This window comes from Echinops telfairi, unplaced genomic scaffold, assembly GCF_000313985.2.
Source record: "Echinops telfairi isolate 266 unplaced genomic scaffold, ASM31398v2 ScPeMD7_7409;HRSCAF=8447, whole genome shotgun sequence".
NCBI lineage: Eukaryota > Metazoa > Chordata > Mammalia > Afrosoricida > Tenrecidae > Echinops > Echinops telfairi.
In genome coordinates, this window is record NW_022111309.1 from 4,433,606 (window position 1) to 4,457,147 (window position 23,542).

Sequence of the window (23,542 nt, forward strand, 5' to 3'; positions counted from 1 at the left end):
TGCACGGAAGCATTCCAATCCCTACTATAAGGCTGCTCTGAGTCCGAATCCATTTGCTGGCAGGAAGTTGGGGTTGGTTTGGTCAATTGACCCAATAGGAGCGAAGTCATTGTTCAGTAGCTATTCCTCATGACTATTACTGACCACACCAAACCAACTAACCTAAGTTCCTTTTTAAAAATTAAAGTTCTTGCGCATCTTAATTTATTTAATAATGAAATTAGTAACATTATTTTCTTGATCTTCACTATGGAGGACGTCAAGGCCGAGATGAGAAAGAAACCAGGAATGCTGGCTTGAAAGTTTATACACTTATTAAACCACACCTCTTGCTGCTGAATCATGGAGACCTGTGTGCTTCAGAGTGAAACTTCCAGAGTGTTCTATTTGAATGCATTAACTCGCCCAATATAAAATGAGTAAGCGGACGCTTTAGAGGGGGGTGTCGGAGCGCGTGGTGATCGCGCGCTGCCAGGCAGGCGGAGCCGGTTGGAGAGCCGGTAGCGCCAGGTGGAAAGGAAGCCAACAGCTGGGCCACCCAATGGCTGCCCTCTATGGGGGCGTGGAGGGGGGAGGCACACACTCCAAAGTCCTTTTACTCTCCGAGGATGGGCAGATCCTGGCAGAAGCCGACGGCCTGAGCATAAACCACTGGCTGATCGGGGTAGACAATTGTGCGGAGAGGATCAATGAATTGGTGAACAAGGCCAAGCAAAAGGCAGAAATGGACCCCGAGGTGCCGCTGCGCAGTCTGGGCCTGGCCCTGGCAGGCGGGAGGCGGGAAGACACCTCGGAGATGCTGGTGGAGAAGCTGCGGAGCCAATTCCCTCAACTGAGTGAAAACTACCTTATCACCACTGACGCCTCCGGCTCCATCGCCACCGCTGTGCCGCACGGTGGGGTCGTGCTCGTCTCCGGGACAGGTTCCAACTGCAGACTGGTCAACCCCGATGGCTCCGAGAGCGGCTGCGGGGGGTGGGGCCACATGATTGGAGATGAGGGCTCAGCCTACTGGGTGGCTCACCAAGGAATGAAAACCGTGTTTGATGCTGTGGACAACCTAAAGACGGCTCCCCATGGCATTGCTTATGTCAAAAAGGCCATGTTAAGCTATTTCCAAGTGCAAGATCAGGTAGGAATCCTCACCTACCTGTATAGGGACTTTGATAAAGGCAAGATCGCTGGGTTTTGCCGCACCATTGCAGAAGGTGCTCAACAGGGCGACTCGCTTTGCCAGCACATCTTCCGGAAGGCTGGGGAGATTCTGGCCAGACACATCGTGGCTGTGTTACCTAAGATTGACCCGCTCTTGTTCCAAGGACAAATGGGACTCCCCATTGTGTGTGTGGGCTCCATGTGGAAGAGCTGGGAGCTGCTGAAGGAAGGGTTTCTCACTGTGTTGACCCAAGGCAGAGAGAGCCAGGCTCACAACACCTTCCCCAGCTTTACCTTGATGAAGCTAAAGCAGTCATCGGCCCTGGGTGGGGCCAGCTTAGGTGCCAAGCACGTCGGGCACCTCCTCCCCTTGGACTACAAGGCCAATGCCACCCCGTTCTACTTCCACACCTTCTCCTTTGGAATTGGGCCCTGCTTCCCCCCCTCTAATACCCATAGACACCGGTTGCCGCAAAGGGGGTTCTTTCTTAATTTTTTCTTAAGCAGAAAAAAAGCACCGAGAGAAGAAAATAATGACAATTGAACCATTCCCCTTTTTAAACGTTTAGGAGGGGATTTTGGGGGGAGGCGGATATGGAATTTAAGATTTAAAATAAAATGAATGGATACATTTAGAAAGCCTGCACTATTTACAGGAAGATGAAAGCCAGATAGTGTCGACTATAATGCATAGCATGTAGACTCGAACGTGAACGAATGTCATGGAGAAGACTTGTGAGTTCAAGAAAGAAAGTTATAGAACAATGTAGCAGATAACATTTCAGTAAACCTCTTGACCCCCAGAAGGGAGTGTCATGTTCCATTCAACAGTTAGTGGAGCACTAGTGCTCTCACATCTAACACTGTGAGGAGGGCGGAAACCAGATGTTTTTGTTGTTGTGGAGAGTAAGGATTGAAGCATGAATGGAGACTGGAAAGAAAGCTGGGAGTACAGGCACTGCCTATTCCTAGTGTGCAAAGGAGGCGTCCCCGTGAAGGAATTGTGCTGTGGACAGAGGAAGACTTCCTGGAAGTTTCATCAGGATACGCCCAATCTTTTCACTCCATAAACCTGCATGTCCAGCTCCCAACGGACCATGGGAAGTCACCCGCGGTGGGCTCCTTCTGTGCCTCTGAACTGGACAGACCCATCCGGGGCCTTTCATCTCACATTACTTCAAAAACACTCGAGAGCAGACTCGTCTTCTTTCCCATGCTCCGGCCTCATTTCTTCCAGAATGCAATATCCATTGAACTAAAATAGCTGTCAACTGCTAATAAATAAGAAGCATTAAACAAAACTCACTCTAATGGAGCTGTGTGGGGGTGACAATGTATTCAGAGTCAGTCAGGCGTCCCAGCAGCTTGCTCCTGAGGACGCCACTTCATAAACAGAGGCATTGATGGGCATCCCGGAGCTCCGGGGCTCTCCAATTCCCACATCTCCTCAACAAGAGAGGGGACATATTAACAGGAACCGTGCATTATATCCCTATCAGAGTTAAACAAGTTCGTCCTTGGCATTCTGGGAGAGATTTCAAAATATCTGGGTCTGTAGAATTTCTCTGTTCATAGCCTGCGTGTGTTTTTCTGTCTGCGTGTTTGTGTCTCTGTTGATACTCATCTCTGAGTGAGTGTGTGTGTTCCTGTAACACTATATAGAATGGTTCAATATTTTTGAGTAGTTTGAATATAAAAGTAGATTATTTCTGACAAAAGTAATGAACGCATGAAATAAGTAAAAAGCATTTGTTTCCCCACCACACCTCAACTGAAAAATGTGTCTTGCTGGTATATAAATCCAGAAATGTGGATACAGTCTAGAGGCCTTTTGTTGTCCACTCGTTCTGATTGCCGTTCACACTACTCCAGATGAATCATGCTGTGGCTGCTGACCACGGAACATGATTCTTTTTTCTCCTTGAGTTAGGACATCTGAATAGACACACAAGATGGTACATAATTTGCTGTGCCTGATGAAAAATAAAAGTGCCTTTGTTCAAAAATATATTCAGAATTCCACGAAGGGTGCTCCAGGGCTCTAAGTCAAGCCCATTGCTCATCCATGTGATTCACAAATCAGAGACTTTTGAAACCAGCCCAACAGAAGTGAATCAAAGACTAGCCTTCCTATAAAATAGCCACACACATTTTGATTATTCCATTCAACTTAGAACACCTTCATACATTATTTTGCAGTTATACAATGCCTCATTTTTTAGAAAATAAACTTTTCGAAATGGGGTTTCGGTTGCAATGTAGAAATCAGTGATGGCTTAGAACAATTTAACCTGTGTGCATAGTTCCTCGAAACTGGGTGACTTGAACTCCCAGTTCTCACACCTATCTCTTTATTTTCCTCTCGTTCTCTCAATTGCCTCTTCCATCTCTCTTGAAGAGCTGCTGTTGTGTGCCCCGGAGTCTGTTCTGATTCAGGGAGACCCTGAAAATTGGCCTCGGCTGTTGTCTTCACAGAAATCGGTCAACAGGTCTTTCGCCCAGGGCCTGCCTCCCCACCACCCCAACACTGCCGCGGAGTCAATGCTGCCTCATAGTGACCCCCTGGGGGTTCTGAGGTGGTAACTGTTTACAGGGGTAGAAGAGCTACTGTGGTTTCAAACTGACAACCAGGTGGATTGTAATCCAGTGGATAACCACCGTACCACCAGGGCGCCTCCTAGGGAATGCCCAGTGAGTTTTAAGTGCTAACCCTTCAGTTAGCAGCCAGGGCTCCTTCATGCAAAGCACAACACAGGAAAGGTCCACAGGCTTCCAGTCTTTGCAAAATGGAAATGATCTACTGTATCCGTTATTGTCCCTGTGGGAACCATCCAGTAAACCCTACACTTGCTCTTCTTGTTACCCTTCGGGAATGGCTTTTTACTTCAGAAAATTGACATGACATGACTAAAACCACCTGGGTGCTCACTATTATCTGGACATGAGCATAAATTTTATACGAGCAGCAGCATCTCTATTATATCTTTGGGAGGTCCAGGGGATAGCCTCCAAGATGTTAATGAGGGTTGACTTGGTAAATCCAGAGCAACAGACCATTTTCATATAGAAAGCAATGTCAAAAGAAAAAAAAGTTTCATTTCCCTGTATGGCTAGCATTTGTCAGTTTTGAAGCTAAGTCCTTATTAGTGTCTCTAAAAATGCTACTTTGGAGATTCGCTTTTTTTAATAAGTGGGAGAGAAAAAAGCTAGCCAGAGAGCTGTGGTTATAAAGCACATGGAAAATTGAGCTCATTTGGCTTTTGCTGTGCTAGATGAACAATCTCTTATCAGCAGACTTTTTGTACTATTTTCTAAGACTCTCAAACTGAGCAGAGCCACAAGTTCTCATTGAATCTTCTTTTTTCCCTCATTTCCTCCACCAACAAGAAGTAGAAAAACATGATATGAAAGTATCTGTGAAATATGTATATATTTGTCACAATGGACTAATTCAGTCCTCCTTATAACCCGCAGGGAAAGCTATCAATCTACCCAGGGTCTTTCTTGCTGTGATGGTGTAGTTGATTGGTGGTTCAGCAATTTAGTTTAAGGACTGGTCTTTACCCAGCACATGGATTTGGACCTAGGTGAGCATGCTGGCAAGAGCTGAATGATTTATCCTATCATTCAGATATCTGTAATTTTTTTAAAAAGTGAAAAATATATGATCTAGAACTGTCTATTTAAAAAACATGTTTGATTTCAGACCAAGAAATCAGGGGAACTGTGTGTTTTCCACCAAGCAGCAAGGAGCACAGCTGCACCTAGAGGGTTAAGGTAGTTAAATAGAAAGATATATGTTTTAATGGAGTTGGGCTTTAAAATTACTTCTAATTTATCCACTTAGCAGACATGTATTGAGGTAAAATGATCAGTAGTAATGTGCAGCAGAAAGATATATACTTTTTTAATTGTAGCCAAGAGGAAAAAAAGCAGCATGGAATAACTTAATCATTGCTAATTATAATATCACTGAGGTAATTACAATAGGTTTTGATTGTCTCATTTTCACGCCAGAGGCGGGCACAATGCTGGCATTTCTCTTAATACATATTTGTTTTTAGAGAAGAGCTGACAATTACACTAATTGTAGTCACAGCATGAAACTTTGTTTTTAAAGAAAAATTTGTCTACATGTCACATGGAATAAATGTACCCTTTCTGTTTGGATAGGTGCAAATTAAAGACACATTAATTGCTTTGTTTACTGTGGTGAGAGATCTCTGCATTGTTGCAAATATTACCAATTTTACAGGAGCAAAATTCTTTTCAAAGTCTTCAAATCCCAACAAAGTGTCCCACTGCTAAAAACGGGTCACTGATGAGAGATTTGGAAGACAGCCTGTTCTCATCGCCGGAGCGTCTTAACTTCACAACTTCCACTCAGGAAGACACAGGCGAGTCCTGATAAGGAACTGCCAATGACAGCTGACGTTTCAGATGAGTCTTATCCCTGCTGCTGCCCAAACCAATTTGAGCACCAAAACTATCTGAATGGACAGGGTGTGCCGTGAGGAATGGATGACAGGGCCTCATAACCACAGGCGGCCAGAAAGCTGACCCTTCGCACAGTAGAAGAGGGTAAATCAAAGGCCTTAGATTTGCAAGTGTCGTCAGAATAGGTCTCTGTGCGTTCCTGCCCACGCGTGGACTGCAGACCCAGGGGCAGCCTCTATTGTCACCCTCTCCTTGGTAATGAGAAAGTAGCCTCAGAGCTGGGCTTTCCCCTCCATGAGATGCCTAAGTGCGCTCTCTTCAGCTGATCTTTCCAATAAGCTGTAATTAAACTGTTGGCCATTTCTGTTTTTTCCCCTTTGGTAACCATCTCACTAGAGTTCCAGGAGGAGAAGGGAGGGCTAGCCAGCTAGAATAGCCAGCTAGCCAGAGACATGGGTAGCACCTTGATTAGGTGGCTGGCCAGCCATTAGGATTTCTTAATTGACGTCTATATTATTGGCCTAGATCATTCTTTACTGTGGCAAATCTTATTTTAAAAAGGAAATCCATGCCACGTGACTTGAGTGGCCTACACGGAAAGCTAAGATAAGCCCTATAAAATACTCGGGATCAAATTGTCTCACATTACAGTGGGGCATACCAAGCCGATCCCCAAAGCAGAGGTCACCTAGCAACTGAGGCAATAGGGCCTCGATAATTTAGTGAAACTGTCCGTCCGAGAAAGAATTTATAATGTATAATGCAATAGGTAAGCGCTGTCAATACTGCATAGTTTTCTCTCTTCTCATTTCTTTCACTTGCTGAGGAATCAGGACACATGAATGGTACAAAACAACATCATACATTCAATAGGTCTAAATAGGCAAGGTGGAGTGACAGCCGAGAAACACAGAGAAGTTCCAATGGATGACTTGTCTAGACAACCCTCAGTAAGGGCATTGGCATTTTCTAGACTCCTTAAGGGTTCCTTCAGTCTCGGGGACATCTTTACTCTGCTGCAACGCCCACTGGGTCACGCTGTCCAGTCTTTGCCCTGACCTCTTGCATCTGATTCCCTTAGCTCCATTCCCACTGTCATTCCTCTAATTCTCAACCTCGTCACCTCTTCCAAGGCTCTACGACAATCCTTAACTGTCCTCCTTGTTTTCAATTATACCCAAAATAATTCACGGTGTATCAAAGCCAGGGCATCAGTGTTCATAACACATCCCTGTTCTGGCACTTTCGATGGTTGCCCATTGTCCAACAAATAAAACCTGATTTATCTCTGACTATGGCCTTCAATCCTTTTCCAAGTCTTCCCCAAACTTAGATAGCCTATGAGACCATGCCTAGCCATGCTATTCCTGATTTTGCTAAGCTGAAAAACGTGGGAAACCACAGGTTTTATACTAGGGCAAGAGTCTTTGGTATTGGGATGATATAGGATTGAACCAAGTAGACCCAGCAGAATAGTAGGCGATGCACTGAGCAACTAATCACAAGGTCAGTGATTGTTTTAAAAACAATGCAATTGACACATAATCCAAATAAAATGCAATTCAATAGTTCAGTCATATTAAGAAGAGTTGAACACAGTAAAACTGATTGTGGTGATATATGAAACTCCTTTTAAATATGACTGAACTATGGAAGTGAATGATATGTGAATTATATCTCAAACTATTGGAAAAATTAGAAAGCAAGAACTCGTATAAGTTTTAAGGTAAATTCCAAAGGAATATCTCAGAGGGTTGAAACCCATTGCCTTGCGAGGCATTGCATGAGTAGGCAGGAGTAGAAAGGGGACTGCCATTTTGCATTCGAAGACTTTTTTTTCCCCAAATCACTTTATTAGGGGCTCATACATTCTTATCACAACCCATACACACATTAATTGTGTAAAGCGCATTTGTACATTCATTGCCCTCATCATTCTCAAAATATTTTCTCTCCACTTAAACCCCCGGCATTAGGTCCTCATTTTTCCCCTCCCTCCCCGCTCCCCCCTCCCTCATGAGCCCTTGATAGTTTATAAATTATTATTTTGTCATATCTTGCCCTGTCCGACGTCTCCCTTCACCCACTTTTCTGTTGTCCTCCCTCAGGGAGGAGGTCACAGACTTTTTTTAATGTGCACATTGTTTATTTTAAAAAATAAAAATCATAAAAGTAAATAAACATGAAGAGTCGAACAACGATTACCACAATCAAATTGAAAACATTTCCTTCTTTCTTGTGCTCATTGTTATTAGTTCCTCATTTCCCAGCAGCCTCCCATGCCATGCTCCCAAGAAACCATCGATCCAGGCACTGGCTCTGTAGATTCACCTATATCCGGACTTCAGCTAATGAAAAATATACAAAAACCAGAAAAGAAGAAACAAAAAAATCGAACAACAGTAACAACATAAAATAGAAAGAGCGTCGAAAAGAAAGCAGAAAATATTAAAAACTGTGTGAGGTGCCCTGGAGTTGGCTCTAACTGAGAGTGGTCCTATGCACAGCAGAATGCAGCGTCTTCCACCGCCCTCACCGTGGCTCCCGTGCTGAGCCTATTGATGCAGCCACTGGGGCAATCCCTGTCCTTGAAGCCCCCCCCCCCACCCTTCTACTTTACCAAGCATGATGTCCTTCTCCAGGGCCTGGTCACTTCTGACAAAATGCTCAAAATTTGGGAGATGAAATCTTGCCACCCCTACCTCCCGGGAGCACTGTGGCCTTACTTTCTCTGATATAGGAGCAGTTTGTCCTTCTCACAGTCCGTCATACTTTCCAAAGTCTTCCCCCAAAACACAATCCAAATGCATCAGTTCTTCTACAGTCTTCCTTATTCAATGTCCAACTTTCCCATGCATTGGATGCAATGGTGTGTGTGGCTCAGGCTCACATTCGTTTTCAGAATAGCCTCCTTGTTCCTCAATACGCTAACGAGGTCTTGCGTAACAGATTTACCCAAAGCAAGGTGATCTCTTGCCTGCTGCTTTCATGAGCATTAATGTTGGATGCAAGCAAGACCAAATCCTTGACTACTTCAATCTTTTCTCCATTTATCATGATTCTACCGAATGGTCCAGTTGTGAGAATGTTGGTCTTTCTTATTTTGAGTTGGAATCCACATGGAAAGTTACAATTCTTGATCTTTGCCAACACGTGCTTCAATTTCTCCTCACTTTAAACAAGCAAGGTTGTACTATCTGCATATTTCAGGTTGTTAATAAGTTTTCCTCCAATCCCGATGCCACACTCGTCTTCTTACAGTCCAGCTTCTCTGATGATTTGCTCGGCATATTAAAAACTAGAACAACTTTAAATTGGGTTAAAAGGAGATCAAGTGATAAGGTGTTAAACTTTAACCTACCTGCCTCTGTCAGAATCCAGTTTTCAGTGAATTCAGCATGGTAGCACGGCTAGTCCCATCCCTGGTTTATGGTCAGAAGGGATTCACCTGAGGCTTAATCCACATGTGGACCCTGCAAATGGATTTTGGGTTTCCACTGTCATCCACAGCCTTCAACAAGCTGGTTCACAATTTAAACTCTGATACCATAACCTCCTTTGGATTCGGAGTGTTTTATTTACCGTCCTTGGACCACACAGGTTGGTATGCTTCTTCCATGTACACTTAGCTGACCCTCACATAAATGGCTGCTCGTCTGAAAATAAGCTTTGAAGACCAGGAGCCATCTAGTTTCTCAAATAACACTTTGTGAGTGTACCTCACTTCAGCTGCTGTCAGTTTTTCAAGATCAGGGGAGAGGGAGATAACCATTTAGGTGCTGCCACACAAAATTGTACTAAGGTCACCCCAAATCAACACAACCTCCTATCAGTAATCAGTGAAGCTTACTAGAAATTCAAGGCAAGGTTGGGGGTGAAGGGTGGCATGTATGTCTCAGAGAAGGCAAGTCAATTTCTACTGTTAGGAAAACAGAGAGGATCAAGCTCCCATTGGGGAAAAATGCTTAACAAAACATATGTAGGACCCAAGAGGAGAAAATGTCTGGCACTATGTTTCTAAGTAGACACTTGTGACCTAGTGTTTATCCAGCCCTGTCACTTAGGCCATGTACTATAGGAGATACTGGGACATTAGACCCTGTTCTTTTGAGTCGCACAACATCCTTTATAGGCTACACCAGGAGGACTCGATATGGGAACAATCTAAATTTCCATTGGTAGATGAGTGGATCAGTAAACCCTGGCACATACACACAATGGAGCACTATGCATCACTAAAAAGCACTGATGATCACATGAAACACATCTCTTCATGGGCAGAGTGGGAGGAAAGTATGCTAAGTGAAGACAGCCAATCACAAAAGGAAACCCCTCGAAGTGAACTCAGCTCCACCTCAAACTCACTTGTAGCCCTTGGATTATGGCTGAAATTTGTGAAGGAAAGCACATGGTTGCTATACCAAGGATATAAAACTAGTGCTCACTGGACTTTGGTTCAGTTCTCTTGCCTTGATGGTGCCCAATGAATGATGGCCCAGAACTACCATATACTCATGTAATGTAGTTCTTAGCCAGCCTATCCTTGAATAATCTCTTTTTTATCAACTGCGTTTCAAATTCCATAGCATTGGCTAACTTATTGATACTATCAATGGAATTACTTTATGACTCAGGGTGATGATTGCTAATGTTCTCTAGCATAAAACGTCAATGATGTCTCTAAGGTGAAATATATACATATTCAGTGATTTTTAACCCACCAGCCACTTCATGAAGGGAAAATTACATTGTCCACTCCTGTGAAGACTGAAAGTCTCAGAAAAATCAAAGGGGAAGCTCAACCCTGTCCTATAGGGTTGCAATAAGTTGGAATTCACTCGAAGGTAGGGCGTTTTGAGTAAGGAGAGAGGGGGGAGGGAGAGAAGGGGGGTTTGAAAGTGAAATGATGATGGAGGGAGCAGGGCATTAATCCACCAGGGGGAGAGCACTGGTCTTGTCTCCACAGAACCTGGAGTGGGCATGCAGACTCCACCATGATGCAGCAAATCATGAGGCCAGCATGGCCACATGGAAGGATGCATGAAGAGAGAGCTACAGGGCTGGCCCCAACCAGCGCCAACCTGACCCCCTCCCTGGAAGTGGGTGTGGCAGAGAGCAGAACTGAACTTATAGGTTGGGGAGAGGGACCAGCATGCCACACCCACACAGAGACAGGCTGGGAGGGAGGAAGAGAAAGAGAGTGGACGGGACCCCACCCTGGCACACCAGGCTCAGAGGATGACATCCCTGTGGGGAACTAATAGGGACACAGAGGGGACTGGGCAACTGACAACAGCACGTGTCATGCTGTCCTCTTACTGGAGCAGACTGTGACAGAGGACCTTTCCGGTGTTACATGGTGGGAAAGCAGCGCTGTCTGAACCCCACAAGAAGGAGCTAATCAAGAAGGGAGAATACCTGGATAAACAATCTAAGAAGAAAGCAATGGGACATGGGGGAGGGGGAGCGGAGGGAAAGGAGGTGGTGTTAACAAACTCAGGGACAAGGGAACAACACTTGTTTGCCATCCAAAGTCGGTGGCAGGGAGGGTGTGGGAGGCCCAGTAGGGCTTGAGCAGGGGTAATGTGGCCAAGGGAAGTGCTGAAACCCAAATGAAGGCTGAACATGAACGTGGGACAAGAGGAAAGTAAAAGGAAACAGAGGAAATAAGTAGGCAGTAAAGGGCATTTATAGAGGTCTAGATGCAGGTATGTACATATGTAAATATACTTATTTATGATGATGGGGAAATAGATCTATGTGCATATATTTACAGGTTTAGTATTAAGGTAGCAGATGAACACTGGGCCTCCACTCAAGTACTTACTCAATGCAAGAACACTTTGTTCTATTAAACTGGCATTCCGTGATGCTCATCTTCCTGACACGATTGTTGAAGACAAATGGGTGCATAAGCAAATGTGGTGAAGAAAGCTGATGGTGCCTGGCTATCAAAAGATATAGCATCTGGTGTATTAAAGGCTTGAAGGTAAAGAAGTGGCGATCGAGCTGAAAAGCACTCAAGCCCACATGGAAGAAGCACACCAGCATGTGTGATCATGAGGTGTCAAAGGGATCAAGGGACAAAGAAATCATATCGTTGTGAATGAGGGGGAGTGCAAATTGGGAACCCAAAGCCCGTCTGTGGGCAACTGGACATCTCCTTACAGAAGGGTTTTGGGGAGGACATGAGACACTCAGGGTGCAGTGTAGTAATGATTAAACATACAATTTTCCTCTGGTTCTTAAATGCTTCCTCCCCCCTCCCCCCGAAATCATGATCAAAATTCTACCTTACAAATCTGGCTAGACCAGAAGACATACTCTGATACTAATAGGAATGGGAGACATAGGAAATCCAGGACAGATGAGCCCCTCAGGATCAGTGGTGAGAGTGGCAATACTGGGAGGGTGGAGGGAGGGTGGGTTGGAAAGGGGGAACAGATTACAAGGATCTACATATAACCTCCTCTCTGGGGGACGGACAACAGAAAAGTGGGTGAAGGAAACCGTTGGACAGTGAAAGAGATGACAAAATAATAATAGTTTATAAATTATCAAGGGTTCATGAGGGAGGGGGGAGCAGAGAGGGAGGGGAAAAATGAGGAGTGATACCAAGAGCTCAAGTAGAAAGCAAATGTTTTGAGAATGATGATGGCAACAAATGTACAAATGTGCTTGACACAAGGGATGTATGTATGGATTGTGATAAGAATTTTATGAGCCCCCAATAAAAAGATTTTTTGAAAAAAGGACTGAGAGATGTGTGACTCAAACCATGATATTTTCAATATAAATTATTTTGTCAAAAAAGTTCTCTGGCTAAGTTATGTGAAAATAAAAATTGACTAAAGGTGTACTTAGGCATCTGGAAAATAATATGTAAATAAATGCCCCAATAACAGAAAAAAAAGCTTTTTTAAACAAATTGAAAATATAAAGTAGAGATTAGAGTCATCTGCTCCAATTGTTACCCAATAGGGGCATCACAAAAAGATAATCAGTGATAAATAATAAAATATAAACATAATAGCTCAAAGCTTTATATATATATATATATACCATTCTTTTAAGTGTCACCTAAATCCCTATCTCAGGGAGAGAGTCATATGATATATATATATATTTTTTCATATATATGTGCATCAAATGTGTGTCACACATATGTGTCACATGTATATGTCACATACATGTCATATATAATAGATATTGTCACTAGAATGTCTTTGATATATATGTGTATGCTACAAACATTCTAGTTCTGTACATAGATAATACATACTGGTATTTGTTATTCTAATGATATATGTGATCCCTCAAAATTAAAAGAATGACCCCAAACCTAGAGATGGTGAAAATGTTCCAGATTCCTAAGGTTCCACAATAAATAGAATTATAAATATGCATTATTTAATTATTGAGGTATTCACTGAATACATAAAAGAAACTATTCACAGTAGTTGTTGCTGAGGGCTGAAAGAAAACTTTTACTTCACACATGAAACATGTTTCTACACTGTTTGAACCTTTTCTCCTATAGGCATATAGAATCTTTATGTTAAAATAATTTTCTGCTTCTATATGCCAATAAAATTGTTTTCTAATAAAAAGAATAGAAGGCAAATCATACAACCTATTAGGAGCAAGGCAGAGATGTAAAAGCCAAAAGTTCAAGCTAGATTGTATCATGAGTATTTTTGTGATTCAGAAATTTTCTTCAATGAGATTATTTTATAGAATTAAAATATATTAATGTATCATACTTTATGCAGTGCCAATCTGCAACCATTTTCTTTGGTTTTATGGGTACAAATAATTCTGGAGAAAATCCAAGTATTCACTCTGATGTGTATGTCTGATTATATGTCAGTGTTAGTCCAGGTAGACTAGAAAAACAAATTCCTAGAGACACATATGTGTATAAGAAAGAGGTTTATGTATATAAGATCAGTTGACTATTGAGAAAATGTCCCAGCCCAGTCTTGATCATTTCATAAGCCCAATATGTCTGATGCAAATCTATAAAGTCCTCTTCAGCCTCATGGCATACATGCAATGATGCTGAAGTCAGGAGGCTCACAGGCCAGGGGGGGTTGGAAGTCTTGTGGATCCAGTGGTGTTGTAAGCATGTCAGCACTGGCAGGGGTGTGGTTGCATCAGGGTAGGTCCACGTGGCTTCTCCAGCTCTGAGGGCATACCGCCATGTCTCTTGTCAGTAAAGCATTTCCAAGAGAGTCATCAGAGAGAGAGAAGAGTCTCCCACCTCAGAGGAAATACAGGAGTTCCCAGAATTCTCAGGAGAAGGACATGCCCACACAGAGGTCTCATTGATTATGACCCGAATGAAAGACTGGACTCCACCCCTTCACTCCTAATCCTCTCAAGTTCCAAATTGACACCAGATTATGTAACTACCACAACTTCTGAAAAGCGAAATTATATCATAAAGACTTGGCATACCAAATCAGTTATCCTCCAGGAAGATTAAAACAACGTAAAGTCAAATGATAGATGATAAAGGTGCCCATTCTGCCATACCTCAAGAACATGATGTATTGATGATGCACATGTTGTATCATGAGTACGCTATCAATCATAATTAATGAATTCATTCTACATAGAAGGCATTGAGCTAGGAACCAATAAAATGATTTTTAAAAAATCCTTGAGTTATGCCAATTTTTACCATGCTTGGTACTGACCAAAAGGTGAGAGGCTTAAGTCTACCTAAAGGCTCCTTGTAAGAAAACCTTCATGATCTACCGCTGAAAAACCAACCATGGATAACCGCATGTTGTACAATTCTGTCTTTACACACGTGAAGTCTCCAGGCATGGGCGCCAACTTAATGGTCAGCGATTCTTTGTTACCTAGATTAAGTGGAAATTGATTTATCTCAAGGGGGAAAAAATGGCGGGGGGGATTGATGGACATACAGGAGTAGAAAGCTCCTAATGGTTTTAGTAGAAGGAGATGAAGGTTTACAAAGCTTGCAGCAGGCAAAGACGATTTGAAATCATGCTCAGTACTAAGAAATGACTCTAGTTCTTCTTCAAAACTAGATAAGATGGACCCTTTAGTGCCCATCTATGAACCTCAGTGATTAGTATACCTGTGCTATCTCTAGAGAGCAGCTTCTTTATGGGCATGAGTCCTGTTACTATTAAACACTGTGTTGAAATCAATCCAATATGATTTTTAAGTGCCTGTGAATCTTTATACATCATATGACATTAGTTTTAGCACTGATTAAAATACTGTGCAATTGCATAAATGTACGATCCAAATCTTGATCTCTTCCAGTGGAATCGTCTGCACTGGCAGAACCTTGAGAGGCTCTGAGGTTTTAGGATATTAATGTTCACTATATTAGTTTAGTAGTTCCTAAATTGATGTTGGTGATTCCAGTTGGTAAGGATTCATCCGTTTGTGTAATTAGATTATGAACATTTTTCATGTGCACATAATACTTATAAAAGATAACCTGAGTTATTTGAGAATATAAAAGAAATCAAGTAGTATTTTTTTAAAGACATAAATAGTCCTGAGACTTCATAAAATGCCAAGGTCATAAAAATCCCCACATATTCAAATTCAGCAAATTCTGATAATGAAAATTTTCACTACGAGAAGTCTAGAAAAGTTCTTGTGCTTTACAAATGGTCACAAGCCTTCACCATCCGCTTGAAGGACTCATCCTAAAGTCACGAATAAGCCTAAATGTGAGCAACAAATAATAATAATAAATAACCGGAGAACATGCTACCAATTGACGTCTTATATTTCAGGGGAAACATTGCTATTCTTGGCTATCTTCAGCAAAGGAAAAAGCTCATTTTATTTACCCAGTGTATGTATTTATTTTGTGAGGGTGACAAAGGACAGCCAGTTTCCTTCCAGGGGGCCTTGGGTTGCTATGAATTGGAATAAGCTCGGTGGCACGAACAACCATTTATTTTCTATATAAAGATGATTGGTTCGGTCAAACATATGAAAAAAACATCTTAAAGATGCCCATGCCATATTATCCCCAATGGCCTCATTCATTATAATTCTGGCTTTTTAATGTAACTGATTCACAATATGAAGGCTGAGAAAAATAACCGAAGGCTTTTCAAACCCTTAAGATATTTTAACTGAAAATTAGATACATATTTACTTCTGTTTAATTTTTACCCCTCTGAGTTGGTTCAGTTTCTCAAATTTGTTATGTTTTCAATTAATCATATTTACCTTTCTCTTCTAGGTCTGTGTAGTTTTGAAGTCATGCCTTTTTTACAAAGCTCTATAAAATCTTTTATGAGAAAATAATCAAGTTCTGTCAACCGACTATCTCTTGTCTGTTCCTGAAAGATGTGCAGAATAAATTATGGTCTTCCAAATAGGACCTTTTAAAAACCAGAGTGGCTCTTTTAGGTCTGAGTTTTCTGTCCACCTCCTGCCAAAAGGGAAGATTATAGGAGAGAAGCTCAGACCGTGTTGTCAATGTTGTATGTAATATTTATGTAGGACAATCTTCTCAGCAGGTAAATAATTTAAGTTTTAAAAGTACTAAGTGAGTAAACAAATACTAACAATTTGCTATGTTGCCACATTCCCAAAGTGGCAAATTATCCAATCTTGGTTACGTTCCATGATGGAGGATTCGTTTATCAAAACAATTAATGCCCTCCTCCAAAGCCAGAGCTAAAATTGTTCCTTATCGTCAAAAAACAAAACAAAACAAAAAATGAATAACAACCTATTCGCAGTAATATGCATTTTGGGAAGAATTGGTGTGGGTGCCAGAGAGTATTCTTCTTGACAAGGTACAATGTGTTAATAACACTGGCTTAGAGAGATTATATTTAACTCATGCTCTGTATGTGGGGCTTGAGTAGGCTTGCAGGAGCTTCAGAGAAAAAGGACAGAGAGGTGCATCTAGACTGGGGAGGGTGACATAAAGGCAGAGGTAAAAACAATTGGCCTGATTGTCACACAGACTTCAGGTGGGATGGAGTTAGGGGTGACATTTAGATAGTAAAGGAACTTGAGTATGTAGATCTAAGAAACATTTTTGTTTTATTCAAAAGAATATTGGTAAACGATCCTTTCAAGAAATATTTTTAAAGCATGAAGCTTTAAACAGAATCTTCATCTTCATTAATTTTCATTTTGCCTTAGTTTGTAAGCATGTAATTAACGCGACTCTCAGGAGGCCACCAATTCTATTCTCCACCCCAAGTAAGATTGAGCAATTCCTGACAGATAGACACTTCTTGTATTTTTAACGTGATTCAGTGGAAGGGGTGTCATGACCTTGCAAGGTGATCAGTTGCATTTTTTATCATGCCTACACTGCTAAGAAATTCAGCCTGTTTTAGCTCCGATCCGTGTTTCCATTGATACCAGCTCGTTTTCAAAGTCGCAGTGAGTGATGGGGCAGTCTTTGCACTAACACAGCAGTGAGGGAATCTCTACTCTAAAATTCCCACTCCCCAAATACAGGTAGGCATAGCACAATAAGGCACTTCCTCTAAGTGACTGATTCTTGTATAGTATATTTGTATAGTAAAAGTAAGAATACCTTATTTTTCTATGTTTTTTAGAGCGCTCATAAGTAAAAGAACAGAAAAATTCAGTACAGCTTGCATCTCTATGCTTTGTATAGGTTTTCCGATCTGAAAGCATTTTCTGACAAAATCCAATTTGATTTTCAAGAGTCAATTCAGATGTAAATTCTTTTCTTTTTACTAAAAATATTTTCTTATTTCCTATAGCTCATTAAAACCAACTTAAAATTAATATGTGTTGCATATAGTAACAGGTTTGCCCAATTCAGTTGCTCCCATATCTTTGAACACTAAAAACACCAGTGTCTACTAGTTAGTAAGCTTTAACAGCCTGCAGATTAATAAGTTTAATATTTCTACTTTACATATTAGGAAATGAAAACTAATGCTAAGAAATACAATAGAATATTTACTGTCTCACTGGTCTTTTCAACTGTATCATACTGCCTCCAATGGAGAGTTTAACTTAATAAATAATTGATTAAATAATTTCTATTGCTATCTTTAAGTGCGCCAAGTTGGTTGTGATTGACAGGGCTCTCTATATAAAAAAAGAACTAAACACAGCCGGTCCTGCATCCTCCTTATTGTCCTTAATTCTGTTCAAACACAGAATAATATTGTGGCCACTGTGTTAATCCATGTTATTGAGGGGCTTCCTTTTTTTCATTGACATTCTACTTTTCCAAGCATGACATACTTTTGCAGGAACTCGTCTCTCCTAAGAGCATGTCCAAAGTTCATAGGATGAAATCTCATCTTCCTTGATTCTAAGGATTCTGCCTGTACTTCTTCCAAGACAAATGTGTTCCTTCTTCTGGACTACCACTCCCGTCAGGTGGACTCCAACTGAGAATGACCCGAGATGGAGTTTCTGAAGCTGGAAGTCTTTATGGAAGCAACTAGCTTCATCCTCCTCCTGAGGAGTGACTTGTCTATAGCTACAGCCTACCTTGTGGTGAGCAGCCCAATGCTTAACTACCACCATCATCAGGTCTCCTATACTTCTAGCAGTCCATGGCATACTCAACAATCTATGCAACACCATAATTAAGAGGCTTCAATTATTCCTTCTTCATGATCCAGTTTTAGCATGCAGACGGGGCATTTGATGATATCATGGCTTGGGACAGGTGCACTTAGAATCTTCAAAGTGACATAATTGTTTTTAGCTTTTTTTTTTAACACTTTACAGGGATCTTTTGCAGCAAATTATCCCAATGCAATTGAGTGTGTGATTTCCTGACTCCTGCTGTCATGAGCACCCATTGTACCAACCAGTTTTGAGAAGGATGAGCCTTGAGGTATAACTCATAATGAAGGCTGAAGTCATATCTTCATCAGTTCATGCATCAAGTCCTATTTCCTCTCAGTAAGTGAGACTATATCATCTGCATACCATAAATTATGAATGACTAACCCTCCAATATTGATGTTCACTTCTTCATTCTATTGCCCAACTTCTTGGATTATTTGCTCAGCACACAGAATAATTATGAAGAAAGGATACACCATAATTTAGCTTGCATGATGTTCTTTTCCAGGAACTAGTCCTGTCCAAAGAATGTGAGATGAAGTCATGCCATCCTCACTTATAATCTGGCTATACTTCTTCAAGACAGACTTGTCTTAATTCCAGAAATGCATGGTACTTTCAATAGTCTTCATCAACACCATAATCCCAACGCCCCAAATCCTTCTTTGGTTTTCCTTCTGCATTATCTAGGCTTCACTTTCAGATGAGGTGATTCAAATGACCATGTCTTAGGCCAGGTGCACTTTAGCTCTTCAATACTCTATAGAACAGTGGTTCTCAACCTGTGGGTTGCGACCCTTTTGGAGGTCAAACGACCCTTTCAATGGGTTGCCCCATTCATAACAGTAGCAAAATTACAGTTATGAAGTAGCAACGAAAATAACCTTATGGTTGGGGGGTCACCACCACATGAGGAACTGTATTAATGGGCCGCGGCATGAGAAAGGTTGAGAACCACTGCTCTCCAGATGTTCCTGATGCAATGCTATTTGATCTCTGCCATTTCCATGATGATTGAATATGGATCAAGCAAAATGAAATCCTTGACAACGTCAATCTTATCCATCTATAATGGCCTATTTATGAGTAATTTTGTTTTCTTTACATTGAGTCTCAATATACTAAAGGTTGAAGTTCTTGATCTTCAGTAACACTTCAAGTTTTTGTTGCTTTCAGTAGACAAAGTTGTGCTGTCTGTATGTCAAATATTGTTAATAAGCCTTCCTCCAAATTTGTTATACTAGCGATCACAATGAGTTGAGCTAAGTGGATAAAAACTAGCCTCAGCCATCATTTCCCATTATGTTTCTCATTGCTATTTCAATTGTTCAAATACTAATGCATAATTCCTACCTGAGCCAAACTTGCTGGGTCTTAAGGTAGGAACTTACACATGTCCCTCACATAGAAGATGACCATACAAAGTTATTTAATGTTCTTAAAGAGGATTTTTGAAAGTGAAAAGTTAATTCTGAAAATAATTGAAATTATATACTTTAATATTTATTTATTAGTGTCATTCAGTTCTACCATATTGTATCGTCCAAAACATACTACTATCCAAAAACTATGTTAGGAATAAAATTATTACTGAAATATGAAAATAGCATTTAGATGCATATATTGCTAAAAAAATACATTGACTATCAGAACATTAAAAATAACATATAGAATACCATATATTCTCATGTATGAGCTGAGTTTTTCAGCATATTTTTTTGGTCTACATGTGTAATTGTTTAATTTGGAAGAATTATTCCATTACCATGAACATAAACTCAATATTCATACGAACTCAAAAAACTCACCCCTTCTATTTTCACCCCCAGCCCTGGGAACCACTCATAACTTCTGGTTTCTATATATTTGCTTATTACATCAAAGTAAGATCATCCCATGGGTCCTTCGGATATTGGACTTACTTTGCTCAGCAGAATGATTTCATGGTTCACCTATGTTGTGACATGCACTAGGACTTCAATTCCCTTTTGACCGTAATTTTTTCCAAATACTTTTATTGGGGGCTCTTCCATCTCTTATGCTCATCCATTGTGCCAAACACATTTGCACGTATGCTGCCATCATCATTTTCAAAGCATTTTCTTTCAACTTGAGCCCTTGATATCAGCTCCTCATTTCCCCCTCCCTCCCACGCCCACGCTCCTTCATGAACCCTTGATAAGTTATAAATGATTATTTTCATATCTTACATTGTCCTCTGTCACCCTTCACCCACTTTTCCACTGTTAGTCCCCCTGGAAGGGGGTTATATGTTCATCTTTGTGATTGATTCCCCCTTTCTCCCTCCACCTTCCTCTAATCCTTCTGGTATCTCTATTCTCATGGTTGGCCCTGAGGAGTTTATATATCCTGGATTCCCTGTGTTGCGGACTCTTATCCTTAGCCGTGTGCATGTTCTGGTCTAATCTGATTTGTATGGTAGAATTGAGGTCATCATAGTGGGGGAAAGGAAGCATTAAAGAACTAGAGGAAAGTTGTGTGTTTCGTCGGTGCTATACTGCACCCTGACTGGCTCATCTCTTCCTTGTTACCCTTCTGTGAGGGGATGTCCAATTGTCTACAAATGGTTTTTAGTTCTCCACTCCCCACTGCCACCCCCGCCCCCACACACTCATTCACATTGGGTATGATTTTGTTCTGGGTCTTAGATGCCTGATACCTGATCCCATTGACACCTCATGATCACAAAGGCTGGCGTGCTTCTTCCATGTGGGCTTTGTTGCCTCTGAGCTAGATGACCGCTTGTTTATCTTCAAACCTTTAAGACTGCAGACACTATATCTTTTGATAGCCGGGCACCATCAGCTTTCTTCACCACATTTTCTTATGCACCCATTTGTCTCCAGCGATTGTGTTGGAAGATTTTTAACTTTTTAATGAAATTGTACATAATATTTTATTAATTGAATTTTATGTTAACTATTATAATTGTTGACACATTCTATTATCTCTACTATATAGAGCATGGCAACTTTAGTTGAGAAAATATTTTGTAGACGTACTTGGTAAATCAAAAGCAAATTTTGCTAAGGGAGAATAATTTTATGTCTACTTTGCTTTGTATTGAGGTAAGTAAATGGTCAAACTCAAATATTTTCATATATACCTGTTTTTGCTTCTATTGGGTTCAGACATGGGCAAAATTGTGAGGATCTCACAGACCATGAAGAGTTCCATGCTGTTATGCAAAGGGTCACTATTGGTTGGAGCCAACTCAAAGGTACCTAACAACAACTACAACATCTTCCAAAGGTAGAACCCATCAAACTGTCTCTATTTACCGTTCTCTTGAGTATGTTATTGATTTCAGATATAGAAAAATTATAGGCTTTTCTATTTAATTTCATTCTGGTACAGAACAGAAATTTATTCAATTGAACTTAAGAACTTCATCCCTCCTGGGTTCCCTGTGTTTCCAGTTCCTAACTGTCCCTGCAGGACCAGTGGTGAGAGTGTTGACACCGTGAGGGTGGAGGGAGGGTGGGGTGGAAAGGGGGAACCGATTACAAGGATCTATATGTGACCTCCTCCCTGGGGGACGGACAACAGAAAAGTGGATGAAGGGAGACATCGGAGAGTGTAAGATATGACAAAGTAATAATTTATAAATTATCAAGGGTTCGTGAGGTAGGGGGGAGCAGGGAGGGAGGGCGAAAATGAGGAACTGATGATGCCTTATGTGGAGAGCAAATGTTTTGAGAATGATGAGGGTAACGAATGTAAAGTGTGCTTTACACAATTGATGGATGTATGCATTGTGATGAGTTGTATGAGCCCCAATAAAATAATAAAAAAAGAACTTCATCCCAAATTCGTCCCACTAATCAAAATATTACAAAAGAGAGTCATAGAATTCCACATTTAAATCATACATACTATTTCAGGTCCGATTGTTCATTTTCTTCAGTTGTCCCTTGCTTTTGCAAAGTAAATGTCGATAGTTTCTTTTTGGTCAGATTCTTAAAAATTTATCAATAAAACTCTCAAAACTTCATTTCTTGAATGTTTTAATTAAAGTTTTCAATTGACATTGAATAAAATGCAACCCAAAATTTTCCAAAAATGTTCACTTTTGTTTTAGAATAGTGTGATAATGATTGTCTAACACTTCTTGATATGATTGAATGATTGAATTATATGATGTATGATTATATCCCAACAAAACTGTTTTTAAAAAAAGAAAGTGAACTATTGACTTCTCTTTAGCTTAATTTTCCCAGTGTCCTACTCTCCCATTTGCAGTATGCTATGTAAAGCCCTGTAACCCAAGCACCATAACCCATGGCTTTAATTAAAGAAAAAGAATTGGAATGAAGATACATGTCCTCAGTTGGGAACGTTGGTCAGAGAAATTGGTGAAACGGAAGATGAGTGAGTGATAGTAGCTTCATTTACTGTAGTGTGTTCTTATGAACACGAGGAAAATTACCCATCAAACTTAATGAGAACTTCTTTTTAAATTACTGCGATCCATAGCATTTTCATTGGCTCTTTCTTGCAAGAAAGTCAAAAACTGTTTCTTCTAGTTCCTCTTAGATTGAAAGCTCTGTTGAAACCATTTCAGCATCACAGCAACAAGTAAGTCTCTCCTGACTTCTGGGTAGTAGGTGGCATGAGGTACATTTGCCAGATATTGGACCAATCTCTTAAGTGGAAAGTGATAATTTTGCCCCTGAATCACTTTTACCTCTTTAAACATGTATATGTTTAAATCAATGTGTTTAATCATGTATATGTTATAATCAATACATGGAAGCAACCACTTCAGAATCGATGATATTTTATGTATCCATATTTGTTTATATACATAAAGCACTTGAATTTTATTTTTGTATACTGCAAAGCTGGTGTTCAATTAAAATTTGTCAAAATTTTGGCATAGCAGCATGCATTTTCTCTCCTTGCTGCCTCCATTACTTGTATTTTTATATATTTGAGATTTAGAAGAATTTGTCTATAAATTATCCTAAGGGTTTATAAAGCATACTCTTTATGAATCATCCTAAAAACATACATTTTGCTCTGTTTTAAAACATATTACTTTTGTTTTTTTTAAAGATTTCTTAGGATATCTTTTAAAATAGTCATGTGTTTCCTCTTAGCATCAGGTTGTGAATTTAACACTGTGTCTGTCACATTTCTAAAATCCCACATGTCATTTTCATATTGTTAGTTTTGAAAAATTATTGTTTTATTATTCATTCTGTGCTCTTTTAGCAGTTACTCAAAATGTTTTTTACGTGATTTAATTGTTCCCATGTCGGAGTAGATGAAGGGGGAGGAGGAGAGAGTGGAGCACATCCTGGCTGTGAGGACGATGTTCCCAACTAGAGCAGCCAGT

General features: G+C 40.6%; 1 protein-coding gene and 1 pseudogene across 1 annotated transcript; both read left to right on the forward strand.

Annotated features, from left to right (window-relative positions):
* Positions 1-541: 541 nt before the first annotated feature.
* LOC101657432 (N-acetyl-D-glucosamine kinase-like) lies at positions 542-1,699 on the forward strand. Its single transcript, XM_045296471.1, has one exon. It carries the CDS (start codon positions 542-544, stop codon positions 1,697-1,699), a length of 1,158 nt encoding a protein of 385 aa, XP_045152406.1.
* Positions 1,700-21,334: 19,635 nt separating this feature from the next.
* Positions 21,335-23,542, forward strand: part of LOC101657739 — a 6,211-nt pseudogene continuing 4,003 nt past the window's right edge.